The sequence below is a fragment of the Amblyomma maculatum genome, chromosome 10 (genome assembly GCF_055883805.1).
Source record: "Amblyomma maculatum isolate TAMU_Amacu chromosome 10, ASM5588380v1, whole genome shotgun sequence".
Taxonomy (NCBI): domain Eukaryota; kingdom Metazoa; phylum Arthropoda; class Arachnida; order Ixodida; family Ixodidae; genus Amblyomma; species Amblyomma maculatum.
Genome location: NC_139353.1, coordinates 55,096,563 through 55,111,648, shown reverse-complemented (window position 1 = coordinate 55,111,648; position 15,086 = coordinate 55,096,563). Strand labels below are relative to the sequence as shown.

Here is a 15,086-nt window from a genome sequence, read left to right as displayed (position 1 = left end):
CGCTCGTCCTGTGTGCCTCTCTTGTCCTTGTCTGTTGCGTGGTAATCCTCCCACTTATCATGTATTACCAACTAGCCCAGAACTCTACTTTGCTAAAGTATTCAGAGACTTGGAATGGGAGCAGTTAGGGATAAGAGTAGATGAAGAATATCTCAGTAGTCTGCAATTTGCTGGTGGCATTGCCTTGCTAAGTAACTCAGGGGAGGAATTGCAAAGAATGATTGAAGACCTAGATAGAAAAAGTAAAACAGTAGGCTTGAAAAACATATGCAGAAGACTAAGGTAATGTTCAATAGCCTAGCGAAGGAACAGCAGTTTACGTTAGGTAGAGTAGCACTGGAAGTAGTAGGCCAATTTGGTACAGGTAGTAACCGCAGATCCAGACCATGAAAGGGAAATAACAAGGAGAATAAGACTGGGTTGGGGCACATTTAGCAAGCACTCCCAGATTATGACTAGCAGCTTACCGGTATCGCTCAAAAGGAAAGTATACAACACTTGCATCCTACCTGTACTTTCCTATGGGGCTGAAACGTGGAAGATAACAAAGAGGGTTCTGCTTAAGTTGAGGACAACGCAGAGGGCTATGGAAAGAAAAATGGTAGGGATAACGTTAAGGGATAGAAAACGTGCAGAGTGGGTCAGAGAAATAACTCGTCACTGTCATTCTAATGGAAATCAAGAAGAAGAAATGGACATGGGTAGGACATGTAACCGATGGTCGCTTAGGGCAACAAACTGGATTGCAAGGGAAGGAAAGCGTAGCAGGGGGCGGCAGAAAATTAGGTGGGCGAATGAGATCAAGACGTTCGCAGGGGTCAAGTGGATGCAGCTCGCACAGGACCGGATTAATTGGAGGAATACGGAAGAGGCCTTCTCCCTGCAGTGGGCATAGTCAGGTTGAGGATGATGATGATTATGAATATACAAAATAAAATATAATTTCGGTGTGCCCTTCCGGATCATCCGCTTGAGGAAGTTAGCGAATACAAATTTTTAGGTGTTATCATGGCCACTAATCTAATAATAATAAACGTTTTGCCTACACATCTATCATCAGACCCAAACTTGAACACGCATGGACCGTCTGCGACTCTTACACAAAACATAAATACGAGGCACTGGAAATGAACCAGCGAAAATCTGCACAATTCACCTTTTGATAAATGTTGTTTTACTGACTCTTCAACAATTATTATGACAGAACACAACATACATACATTGCAAACACGAAGAAAACTTGAAAGCTTCAAACTTCTTTTCTGGCTCAAAAATACCAAACTCTTCATAAGCCTTGATTTATTTCTTAAGCCGAACAACGCGACTAACAAGAAATTGTGACACGGTATCACTAACATTGTACAGCGCTAGTATCAATGCCTTCAAAATACTCTTTTTCTTCACACAGTAACTCAGCGGAATGAACTCCCGCCTGAGGTTGTGAACAATATCGATGCCATTGTCAAAATTATTTATTGATGGTTGCTGAGTTGCGTTTCATGGTTTTTTACTTTTATCCTATTACTCATATGCTTTCTGCGATCTAATTGGCCACGTTTATTTTCTTTATATCCCCCCCCCCCCCCCCTGCTTCGACCTATCCCTAGGGTCTTCAGGATTCAAGAAATAAAATAAAAAAAATAGCACGCATGAACAGAAAGATGCTTGAAGATATTTTCGCATCTCATATCTACCATTCCTTCGAAGTAATCATTTTTTTCTCAGATGCTTGAAGTATTTTCGCATCACATATCTACAGTTAATTCGAACTATTCATTTTTTTCTCTCAGAAACATTCATTTAGAAACTTTTGCAATCTGTTGTAGCTATCTGAACTCTCCGTGGATTGTGATTGAAGAAATTAGTTCGATATTGAAGGGCATGACAGCATCTTGAAATGCGAAGGCATAAAGTATGCTCACCAGTGTTCCATTACCGCAGGATGTGCGGATAGGGCCCGTACGACGCAGATAATTTACATTGGTGATTTTGTATCCATGAAATTCATCCAAGTACAACATCATGCCAGGTTTCAATTCTCTTCTTGCACTGTTTTCTGTTTGGTTCAGCGTGATGTTAATGGCGTTCTGTATTCGATGATCATGTGCGGCATCGCACCATTCTGTTATAGATCCAGGTAGAAACGAGAGGAAGAAGATGGTTTACATGGTATGAATGAGCACTGAACAAAGGTAAATGGGGTACGCCTCATTTCGTTGGTCGAGCCAACGTTTCGACAAGTGGACTTGTCCAGACGAAGACAAGTCCACTTGTCGAAACGTTGGCTCGACGTGCGAGCTGAGGCGTACCCCATTTACCCTTGTTCAGTGCTCATTCATAACATCCTGTAATGAGTAATGCAATTCGATTACGCCACGCCCTCTTTTTATTCCAAACGCAAACGCTCAATTAGAGAGCCTTCCATTCTTACAGGTGCTGGAGATACTGCCATGGCTTTTGCTTCCTATGATTGCTAGCCTTAGGTCTAGTTTCGGTTTTAAGAAAGCTCAATACGATCTTAAAATCATATCAACATTAGCATAATTTTATTTCGAGGCACAAATAATTTCTCTAGTAAAATTGCCATACATATACTTAGATATATCAGAGTTTCGTAAAATGGATTGGTTCAATGTGCCTTCCTGAAAGAAACTTCTTTTCGTATGTATTTAGCCTTCAAAACCCGAATGTTTGTACTGATTCCAGCCTCGTTTGATTAATACAACTTCTAAATCAAGGGCCGGTTTTTTGAACCAAAAAGGTAGTTACAGAAATAATTGTTAGATGTATATGGCCACCAGGATTTGAATTTTCGATGCTGCTGCAATAAACACCTTCAAGAGAGGACAGAACAGTCTTAAACAGGCCAGTTTTGTCAATGGTCCTTATTTCTGAGGGTTTTAGACATAGGAGGCAAGACCTCCGCAACATGTCTTTACTACAGCTGTGTATTACGCAGCGCCAAAAATCGGCAAAAGGAAAAAATAGATAGGTAAAAATGCCGTTCAAACGACTTTTCCTTCCAACAACATACCGCTTACTGACGCCTCCAGCTTCGGCTTTAGCTGACTTTGGAGTCCTGCACCAATGGCTTTCCGTACAGTGCTCAAGAACCATGCCGTAGTGCAAATATAGCAGTCCGTCTTAGTTCTGCTTCCGTTCCCATCGATGATGGTAACGTTGATTTTTTTCATTTGTACTGAGAATTTAACAGGATCATTAAAGCTGTCCAAAGCTCTACGTCCTTTGATGGCGCTATTTTCGTAGGGGTCCTTTGAGAATATCAGGCCCACGGTAATGGTCACGTCATGAGCGATCACTTCCAACGATTCTCCTATGCTGTGAAAGGACAAGACAAGTGGCTCCTTGCAGAAAAGGTCGAATTTTGTCACCTGGAAAATGGATTGCGCACAATTTATTAAACTGTTTGGATAGGTAGGTCAATGTTAACGAAGCTACGAGCACTGGCGCTTAGCATATAGGTAACGATGTTTGCAAGCAAGAAGAAACATTGACACCCACTCCATTGTCCTTATAGGTAACTTGCTCAGTCCCAATTACAAAGGCGCAGAATCGAACGGCTGTGGTAGCGGTCGCGTTTCGACGGAGGAGATAGCCAGAACGTACCAGGCGCTGTTCTATGCAAGTTCGGGTTAAAACAAATTAGCTAAAAACATGAAAGAACCTCTTACACATTCGTACCCTATTTGTCAAGCTCCATGCAGCACTACAAAATGTAAGGAGGATCTCTGCCGTTCAGTATGACGTGCACTACATGACTGCTCCTGCAGTCCTTTGCCGCTTTGGTTGACAGGCGAATAGGACTACAGTCATGTAGTGTATGGCGTTCTCCCTGGGCCATATCGTCTTTACATTTTGTAGGGATGCTAATTGCGTGTTAAAAGCAAAGTAGTTGAATCCGCCTTTTTCGCAAGATGTAGCTCCCTCTGAAGAGTGGTTAAAAATTCGTCCACTACTGGTTGAAAGCCCCTTTTGGGGACGCAGCTGCCTGCGAAGGGGCAATATGTGTACTTGAGACAGCTACCGCCATAGGTCGCATATGTTTTTTAGGGGTATGAATTGCGCATGGCCTTCGCGGTCGGCTCCAGCTGCGCCGATCACGGAGGCCAAGAATCGCGCAAGCGCTGGGCGCACTTCAACGAAAACAAGGGCGCGCATGGGCAGAGCAGCCTTTCGAAGGAACGATGATTCAGACCAACAAAGATACAAATTTTAAGATCTATTTCAAATGAATATCTGTTCATCATTTCATTTGGTTTAAACAAATGTGACAGCAGCATGATGCGAAAGCCACAGCATAACGAAATAATAAACTAGCGGATCTCAATGTTGCAGGTGCCCTTCGCTACTAACTGCCCGCCCCGGTTAAAGACTGCATTACTAAAACAGTGACGAAGTCCAGTCGACAACGAGCTAAAACACCAGTTATTTCACACGGCTGTTTGCATGCCGCAGGCTTTCTACAGCGCATCACTAAACAGTGCCTAGAGAACGGCTGAACTAAATTTCGAAACAGTGTACTTGAATTCCACCTACATTTTGTCATGTTTCTCTACTCTAATCTTTTCCTTCATATTTGCTCTCCCCTCTGTGGCGTCTTTCTCAGGTTTTTTTGCCTTTCTTTGGCGCTGAATAGTTGATCATCAAGGCAAGGCAAACATATTGAAATGAAAAAAAAAAAAATGACCACAACATTCTCCAGTTACACGACGACTAAAGGTTGGCTCATGTAACACTCGTAACTCGATCCATTTGGCTATCGGGCCGCGGCACAGACGATAATGACTTTTCATAGTACAATACGTCGTTGCTGTGGGAAAGAGGAGAGGTAAAAAGAGCAAAGCCTGCCGTCACTCAACTTAACTCTGCCTATTCTCTTAAGCCTTAGCTGATATGAGCATACATATTCTCTTAAGCCTTAGCTGATATGAGCAGCATAAGCCGAAAGAAATAAGCGGGGCTTTGTGACACTGGAGACCATAAGGTTACTTCAAATTCGCCAAATAGTAAAGCATCGCTTCATTGGCGAAATCGATATTTCTCACAAGAAAGAAAATGAATAATTAAATCTCCATAGGTTATAGAATTAAGTCGCAGATTCGAGAAAGCAGCATAAGCTCCTAATTCGGCTCTATTACCAAGTCGAAGCTCCGACTCAGTCAAGACCATTTTACCCTCGGGCAAACACATCACATCTTGTTTAGGCCCCAAATTCCTAGTTGGTAAGTCAATGCCGGTATAGCATGATAGTTCTTTACTCATAATATTACTGAAGCTCCATTGAAAGTGCATCGATTGTCAGCGGGGCTCATCGTGATTTTTTTATATGTGTTAGCTAAGATACACAAAAAGACACAATCGATTTTCGCTATCATGAAGCGCAGATAAATGCTTTTATATGCTGAATATTTGAAGGTAATCTTGTGCATGGAACCAATATATTTGTAACATTTGCTATAGTACCTATCGGACGGTTTTAGGAAGCCGGTTCCACGGCGATTATCAACTATGTCGATATGAGCAACTTCAATATAATGTAAATTATGGATCAGAGGTGTACCGACAGGCAGCAACTAACTTTCAACCTTCTGATCAAACTGACCTTCGAACGTGGACCAAAGAAAGTATTTGCTATTAGTCCCTTATATAAAAAAAAAATTCCCTCGTACGTTGTCAGCGTCAACACGTGACCCCATGCAATTATACGCTATTACCTAACGTGTATGAAATCTGAACGTGAACACTTATAAGCATGAACCTAATTTCTTGGTTTTATTGCACAGTGCTCACCTGGGTTCCATTAGCGCATTTGGAATCAAGCGGTCCATCACGATATAGCTTATCCAAGCCTGTGAGATCATAATTCCTGAGTGGTTCCAAAAAGGTGTATCCTTCTGCGGCTCGAGAGGTGTAGGCTGGAGGCATTTTGTTGAGCACATCCCTGATCATTTTTTTCACGGTAGCATCGTGGGAGGCATCGCACCACTCAGGTGTTCGTCGCAACTCGGTTCGGTACCAATCTACATTGAGCCACATGGAGAAATACGGTAAGATCAAAGCCCCAAAAACACATTCACGATGAACGCGCGAACTAAGATTACATGAATTTTGGAGAACAAAAATCAGTTTCAAAGCCAGCCACGGTAGGCCCTGCGTTCGTCGAGGCTACCTTCTTGTTCACTTGTTTCCCAAGGTATGTAAGGCTCACACGGAGGATATTGTTGTAATGTAGCATTACAGATGGTTATGATTTCAGTTAGTACTGTACAAAGTAGTGCATAAGCGCACACGTCGTCTTGAAATACTCATAAAAATAATTTAAGACCTTTTCACTAATTGAGAGAAAACAATACCTTCTTTATTTTATTGTTAGGCAATGATGAATTAACATAATTTTATTCATTAGGTAAGGAACACAGCGCAGTGTAATTGCCGACAAATAATAAGGCTGTCCCAGAAATACATTGTTTTTATGAAATAAAAAGTTACATGTATCCTTATAACTAGGAGCGATCTCGGCGACGATCGAGCTCATTAGAAATTTCAGAATATATAACTGAATAAGATGGGCGCGTTTGCGGGCGTAGTCATAACAGAACAGGTTCACATTCTCTAGGAACATGCCCCGCTAATGCTGCTACTGCTACAACAGTCGGGGTATGAAATTGTTGCTTCTAATTGCCATATCTCAGAGCTTATGACGGAATCTTATTTACGACAGGAAGTTGTGTGGTGTGCTGTTGCGTTAGAACATGCTTCCGATTTTATTTCTCTGTTAATACTGATTTGTTTAGTCGGCATTTTTTTAAGGTAAGAATCAAGGTGCCTCAGACTTCTGTTCTGAACATTCGGAATTTCCTGTACGTAATGCGTATCAGCGGTTTCGTTTTTAACCTGCTTGTTGTATCGTTCTGAGATTAAATATATTGAATGTAATAATGTTTAGAAAATCTTCCCGTCCATGAAATGTGCAGCCAGGACTGACGGACGGACTTTTCCGATAAGCAAATTTGGGTGGGTTTGGGTATAATGAGGGCTGGTTTATTAACTAGAAATTAGAATCAATATTGAACAATACATTCATTTTAATGTCACAGCATTCATCCTTTGCAGAAGATAACTGACTGGATAAAATGAATCGCGCTATATATGATCTGTTGCTTGTTTTTTTGCGACTCAAATAAAGAAGAGGACACGACAGAAAAGAACGCGTCGCATAGGACACAAAAGAACACACACAAAAAAAACGAAGAATTCATTAAGGTTTTCATTGAAGAGCAAAGAGCTCCGTTTGAAAGAATTTTTGAGGCAGTTTAGATTATTGTAAATACGTTTATCAATACATTGTTAGAAATTTATAATATCCGGATAGGTAACAAATATGCAACTGCAGACATCCATAGGAAAGGAATGGGGCAGGTTTTCCTAATTGTTTCAAAAACACTACAAGAATTCAGAGGTAGAACGGCTTATATATTGGTAGTAATCAAGAACGTTTAAAATAGATGAAAACATTACCTCGGAAACGTGGGAATATATTTGGGTATGCACATATACAATTGTATCAAACTAATTTAAAACGAAATGTTTTTCTATGCGGATAATTTTTCTCCTTGCAACCAGAACTTCCTGTCGTGCAAACGGGTCTTAACATTTGACATATTAAATGGTTTTCAATTTTTGTTCTTGGTTCTATTTACTTCCTTGTAAAAAAATCTAATTTGATTTCATTTCATTTATGGAAGTTGCCGAGCAGTTAGCGAATCATAGAGCAATCAGGACGGATCCGCTGAAATTTGCCAATTCCCCTGGGAGGATAGGCTCCGTATATGTACTTACTTTGAGACCCTGCTTCGTAGCAAATAAAGAATGCTACAGGGGCCAAAGTACTCCTAGCCTTTCTCCTTCAGCAAGACGCGGTGTGCCTTTGGGTCTGTACCGGCCTAAGCATGACTTCCCAATTCAGAACCAGTTCGGGTACGCTCGGACAGACTCGCGCTTCGATCTTATGAATTTGGAAAGGCGATTACCTTTCATTATATAGTTACAGAAAAGCTATTTTACGATCTATTATGGGTGAGCCGAAAGGCTGAAAGCCTGAGACCAACCACACGTTTGTAAAGATGCGCGCCTACAGCGCCATTTTCTGAAACCTGAGTGGACAGTCATTTCTTCGTCTTTTAAGTAAGCCCGTACACTCATTAGGCGGTACGTCATCATTGTTGCTACGCAAGCGCTCACGAACTGTCACAGTCAAAGGGGCGGAAAATATGTTAACTTAAAGCGGTAGCGGAACATGCACGAAAGTAAAACACGCATATTATAAACGCATTTCTGCAGTGGGATTACTCTGGCTTAGTAAGACGAGATCGTTTTTTTTTTTGCAGCACTACAAGCCAAATTCTTTCAAAACCCAATATTTGAAGGCGATTTGACATTTTAGTTTTGAGAGAGCCGACGGGGGAGGGCATGACTTCCTAGGCGGCGCAGACACTCGGAGGACGCTACTCCCACAAGTGGCGTCATAGGCTACTCCACCGCAGAATGACACTTTGGGATTGAATTGAAACCTTATCTGGGTTCATATTCACGCCTAGACGCATTTGAACACGATCTGCCGCGGCTGTGCTTCGCAGATAAGCGTGTAATCTTACCCAGGGCCAACCAAGTTACCTAACCGAAGGTATCGGGAAGCGTGACCACACTGGAACATTGGACATGGCGATATCGGCGGCGTGAACGTAGCGCAGTTGGCGGGAGGTGCTACTGCACGATATTCCGGGATTAGCAGAGTTAAGCCGCCTGATTGTTTTGTTTGTTTGTTTTTTTTTTTTTTTGAAGGTATGCATATCACCGCAGAGCGGCTCAGTCATTGAACCTGGTCACAAACAGCCTCATTTAATTCCTTCTTATTAAAAAGAAAAACTACACATTTTTAAACAGAAATCAAGAAATGAATAGTTTTCATCGTCACCATCTAAACTCCGAGCACAGCTTACTAGCGGGAATACACATTCCTGAGGCTTTATCCCAATCCTGAGTCCTTTTAACACATTCCTGTGCCTGACCCCATAGCGAAATAATCGCAATGTTTTTATGCTGTAAAATGTGCTAAAATTATGTACCGGAAGTATTGGATGAAAAACGAAAACTTACCACCTAGTGCTGTGGCCAACTCATTTTGAATTTTTGCTTTTAATATGAGCTCGATATTCTTCTGCCAATATACATGTTTGAATACTGAGAATATGTCGGTGTCAGAATGATTCTTCGGACCTTCATTCGATGGACAGTCTAATGCCATTTTACCACCAAACACTCGGGCTCGAGTTAGCTCTCTTTGGACGTTATTCTCGAAAAATTCCTCTTCACTTCTGACAGACTTAGGAAATTGGACCTCCAGGATCGCCACGGGGGTATAAAAAGAAATTTTGCAGTCCGGCTTGCTTTCTCGTGCATAGTCGATGTGAACCGCTTCTTCGGTGTAGAGGTAGGCATCGATGCGCTGCGCAGGATATGATGGCATTATACGGTGGACCATAGACGAAATTTTTGTACCGAGGGCAGATCTTATAGACAAGGAGTTGATTTTCAAAACCCATTGACTGTGGTTGATTTCAAGTGCACCTGCTTAAGGGTTCCTGAAAAGCTACTTGCGGTAAAATTCTACTGCAACAAATCCATAGCGGAGGTCTATGTGAGTATTCGAGATAAATTTGAAAAACTTTGCGTATAGCCGATTATGTAGTACAACTGTACGATATTTTGAGTGCGGGCAATTGCTAAGCTCTTGTGAGCTAGTCTAAATACTGCTGTATCAATCTTATTAAAGCAACAGGCAGGCAATAAATATTTGATCAATACAAGACACGTCTAGCCTTAGAGGGAATGAATGTTCTTGACTTAGTGATAAGACACAAGTTGGCAACTCTCTCTGCGTGCCTAACTATAAACATAACTTTACACACCTGGATTGAACTCATAGGCTATATCAATTTAAGCGCACGCATTTTTTATCCAGGAATTTTTTTAAGGTTCCATGCCGAATTATTAACTCGCTGACGAGACTGTTCTCTGAAAACGTACTGCTCTCTTCGGAACCTAGGTTGTCAAAAGTGGGTTAAAATTTGGGAGACCGTTTATGCAGTTGCGCTTGCTTATAAGTAATTGATTAAATGCTTCCTCGCTTACCTGTATTCCTTCAGAGCAAGAGACCCGTGCTCCGGGTATATAACGGAATGTGTTGATGCCAGTCATGGTGAAATTCCCACCCTCTTTCATATTACCGGTCACATCTACAGGTATTTTTTTTATGGCAGACATCACAGCTTTTTTCACGAGCCATGGGTGATTGCGGTCACACAATGCTGCGGACGAAATCAATGCAGATTTTTCAGCATCCACTTTTGAGCTCTGCACATTAAAGGCCCGTTCACACTTGCGACTAGCAGCGGTCGCGCGACCGTTTTGGTCGAAAAGCGACAGTCGCAAATGGTCGCATCTGTCGAAAAGCGACTGCCGCGGTCGGGTGACTACTAGTCGCAAACCATTTCACCAATCAGCGAGGTCCCGGAGTACTCGATCGAGCACCTTCTCAATGCAATTAAAGAATACCCCTACCTTTTCAATAAACGGCACCCGGAATTCAAAGGCAGGGAGCAGGATATGGCCTGGGAGGAGTTTGAGAAATGGGTTTTTCACGCAGGCGCAACATTTTACATTGACACGTCGGCGTTCTCCTGGAAACACGAGAGCGCGGCATCCGCACGGGCTCGCCTAAAAAAGCTGAAGTGTCTGGCAAGCGGCTGTATACCGACGTTCGCTGTCATCGCCCAGCAGCTCTCCTACTCCCAACTCGTTCGGAACCAGAACAGAACGAGAAGGCGACAGTCGCAAGTGTGAACATCGGTAGTGGCGAGCTCCTCTCCTCTGTCGCGCGACTACCAGTCGCGCGACCTCATCTAGTCGCAAGTGTGAATAGACCTTAAGGATGTCAAAATCATTTTGGAGCCGGATTGTTTGCCGTAAATATTTTTTCACTACGCTAGTTATAGGCAATCTCGGTTTCTTTTGTTGCAGGTGCTTTGCTAGAATTTCTGTGGCTGGTTTTCCGTCATTCATTACAGCACTTTCTCTATCGGAGGTGACTTTACAGAGCAGTGACGTGAAAACAAGCGTTCTTTTGTAATACTCGGGCACTGACTTAACGTGAGCCTAACAATTTATTCTGAACTAAAACGATCTGGAAAGTGATCCTGGCTCTTTGTTTTTTTTTTTTTTAGACAATTTACCAGTACGTATTCTGCCCACTGTGAAATTTTGGAAAGAATAGCGAGCAGAAACACACGCCTTGCATCTCAGCTACAAGGAAACAACTTCTTCAAAAGCTTTACCCAAAAATCTATGCCAGCGCGTTGACCAATATATGAGTTAACGTGCAAGTTTCACTTAACTTCAGTGTCTCTTGCATTGGAATATTCCATCATGAATGCGATTACACGACGTCAGTCTTCTCTTAGTGCAGCTCACTCAGAAACCTTACTGTGAGCGACGCTTCTACAGCCGTTCAGACATTTAACATCGCGCGAGCGTCTGGAGACCGGTTCTGTTGCGGCGGAAGACGACAGGGAAGAAAAAGTATTGTGTGGGCAAGGGCTTCCCATCAGTCACTGCTCATTAAGTGAGCTTCATAAGGTAGGTTGTATTGATTAACAGCAATAAACATCTGATTTTCATGCATTTTCATGCAAAGATTCATGCATTGTATTCTGAAGAAGATAGGACTAATACCACTCATAAGCTGCATATATTACGAAATACACCTAAACTGGCATATTTGTGCAATAAAAAGCCCAGGAAGCCTGGGAAATCACTTTATTATGCAACTGGTAGAAAAATAGTCATAGAAGATAGTAACTATCAGCGTATGACTAATGTTATTAGAGAATTATTAATAATTAGTGTCTACAGAATCGAAGTCATGTGGCTACAGAGCAAAGCTTTCACAGAAGTTTTGTTGATGAAAAGATTTTTCTTGGCCAGGGTTCGGACCCGGGACAGCCGCCTGTCCGAGGCAGTGGCTCTATTAAATAAGCTAACCATTAAGGCTAGCATATCAGATGACGTAGCGAGCGCGAATTGGCTAAGAATTGGAAGTGCGAAGAGCGTTGTCGTAGAGCATAGAAGAATTCACCAAGTGGAATAAATTCGTTTCGTTCCTAGGGATTACATCCGAAAGGGACAGACTATGAGAGACACCGCAGTGATGGGCTCCGACAATTCTGATCACTTGGGGCTGTAAACCTCGCTCTGATATCGCGTACTGCACTGGTCAAATCCTTTTCATCTCAGCAGAATAGCTGCCGCTGTTCTGTTGTTTAGCATTTTAGCGGCCCATTCACAGGGACACCACGGTGGGGTTGGTAGGTTTAAAATAGGGTAGAAATCACGAACTATTGTTAAATATTCGCTCTATAAAAAGGTGCACCATCGTCCTTGAACGGGTAGCTTTCTCATCATTTTAAACCCATAAGCAAGCAGCATAAAAAACATACGTTAGAAACACTCACAGGCCTTTGCCGTCATGCTTCCCTCGAAGGATAGCTTCGCGAGAAGCAGATCAATGAAGCACGCAGCCCGACAAACCAGAGAGAGAATAACATTTATGTAATGACTCTCCTTATTTACGATTTGCCTCGCCTTGATCCACAGCACCTAAAAATTGACTCTCGTATTTTACATACAATTCCGGAAGGCTGTAGATGAGTGTTCATATGCTTTCACGGTCGTCTTAAACATGTGGGGTCTAGCAGACCTCCCAGCTACGTTGTTGCAACACCTTTGTGGAGCTGATCCCCTTGAAGCTGTGTGTACGTCCAATCTACCTCTGGGGAATCTCACAAGGCGTAGTGAATATGCAAGAAGAGAGAAACTCCTCAGCGTCTACACCAGAATAGCAGTCAGGCTACAAAGCAAAGTTATTCAGCTTTCAGAGAAGTTTTGCAATTACAGAGAAAGTATTTTCGTTTTTTTTTTTTTTTTTTGTCGCAGTATGAGTACCTATGAGCGGATAGCAGTCTAAAATTGCTCCTTTATCATTAAGTCTGGCCAGAGCACAGGTGGAGAGAACTAGCAAAATTGCGGAGTAGGGAAAGGTTTTATTTCCCCAATTAGCGCTGTGCATAGATTATGAGAAGACTTGGGGGAGAAGCTGAAATGAGGTGAAATGAAGCCCAGATATACCCAGTGTAGTCGTGTAAAGCCTTTCATGCCTTGCAATGCTTGAAGGCTGTTTATTACAGAGGCTTGATTGCTCTGCCTATGAAATAAAACATACAGACTAACGAAGAGGGCTGATGTTCACAGGAGGTCAACTCACTCATATACCGTGCACACGCGTGTAATGACCGTACTTTTTTTTCCGAGATTGAAGTGAAAATAAGGGGGTGCGGCGATTACATGAGAAAAAAGACGGCGAAAAAAATTATTTGCGGTGGTACCTGTCTTTATTATTGTCAAAAAACTCCTCGTCCTCCTCCGCTAAACTCGTCGGGATTTCAGGCTCGTCCCGTGTCCAAAACATCACTCCTCGTCGTCGTCCTCCTCCTCCTCCGAACTCATCGGGACTTCAGGCTCGTCCTTGTCCCAGATGATGTCATATCTGCTTCCCTCGAAAAGCGCGCCTCTGAACTTTTGTTTTCCTGAGGGCATCTTCTTGGGAGCACCATCGCCGTACACATTTTTCGTCAACGCCGAACTTTCGTCCAGCCGCTCTTTTTCCTTCTTCTTTCGCGTAGTGAATCACTTTCAGCTTAAAGTGAGCGGCAGAACTAACGTATTTTCCCATCGAGGAAAAAGAAAATCTTCAGCTCACGAGCGCAGAACAAATCAGGGCAGCGATGCGTTCCGATTGCGAGATCGCACGTGATATGCTTCGGGCGATCGAGGAAATGGCTGTAAAACGGAGGAGCGAACAGAATTGGATTGGATTGAATTGGATTGGATTTGCTGGCCGCACCCTTTGTAACGGACGGGCATCGCTGCGGCTAGGAGCGCCCCCTATGTAACGGAGGTGGTGGCCGCTGCCCCCGTGCTCGACTTTTTTTTTCCTCAAATATTTTGTTCTTAATTCTTATTAATTCTTCTTATTATTATTAATTCTTAATTCTTCTAACCTTACGCTTCATTTTGGCTTTCACTTGATTTTTGGGCCCCACCTGGCGGCAGTAACCACCACACAGTAGACGGCACTGCCCAACTTCCTGAAACTCATGGTGCGGCTTTTACTCGGGAAATTTTTTAAAAGTTTTTTTTCCCAATTTTCTTTCTAAAGTTCGGGGTGCGGCCATTACATGCGTGTATACGGTATATGGACAGGAAGATGAGAGGTGTAGCATTAAGAGAAAGGAAGCACGCAACGCGGGTCAGAAAATATACGCGAGTTATTGGCCATCTAGTGGAATCGAGGAGCAGAAAGGAGCACAAGCAGAACATGTAATGGAAATAAATACAAGGAGACAGATGGCCGTTATGGGGCACAGGATGGGAGGTGCGTATTAGCTGGTGACAGAATGACAGGTGGGAAGATGAGTTTGGAAAGTTTGCATGGACTAAATGGCCGCAGCTGATATAAGAATTCAATTATATGAGAGGTATAAGTAAGGTCTTTTCAATGCCTTACTTTAGTAAGACTGATGATGCGGTTAATTGAGATTCTGCTGCGTCAAATGCTTACTTTGTAGACAACCAGCAGTCCGATGTGGTGCAGTGGTTAATAAGCTCGACTACTGTGCCCAAAGATGTGAGATCGAATCCCGGTCTCGGTAGCTGCTTTTTGAAGGAGGCGAAAGGCAAGGCGCCCATGAGCTGTGTGATGTCAGTGGACGTTAAATAACCCAGGTGGTCGAAATTTCCGGAGTTCTCCACTACGGCGTCTCTCATAGCCTGATTCGCTTTGGGACGTTAAAACCCACAAACCAACCAACTAACCTTATATACAACTGCTATTACGGCTATTTTCTTTTTAACAGTTCATCACCTAACTATGCGGTTCTCTATTTATTAAC

General features: G+C 42.7%; 1 protein-coding gene across 1 annotated transcript in view; it reads right to left on the bottom strand.

Moving 5' to 3' along the window:
* Positions 1 to 15,086, bottom strand: part of LOC146176518 (uncharacterized) — a 29,862-nt gene that overhangs the window by 12,942 nt on the left and 1,834 nt on the right. Inside the window, exons 3-7 of the mRNA XM_084581311.1 lie at positions 10,213 to 10,388; positions 9,178 to 9,526; positions 5,812 to 6,041; positions 3,035 to 3,392; positions 1,923 to 2,122 (exon numbers count right to left, since the gene is read on the bottom strand). Of these exons, the coding sequence (XP_084437437.1) occupies positions 1,923 to 2,122; positions 3,035 to 3,392; positions 5,812 to 6,041; positions 9,178 to 9,526; positions 10,213 to 10,388 (1,313 nt within the window). The remainder of the gene's footprint in view (positions 1 to 1,922; positions 2,123 to 3,034; positions 3,393 to 5,811; positions 6,042 to 9,177; positions 9,527 to 10,212; positions 10,389 to 15,086) is intronic.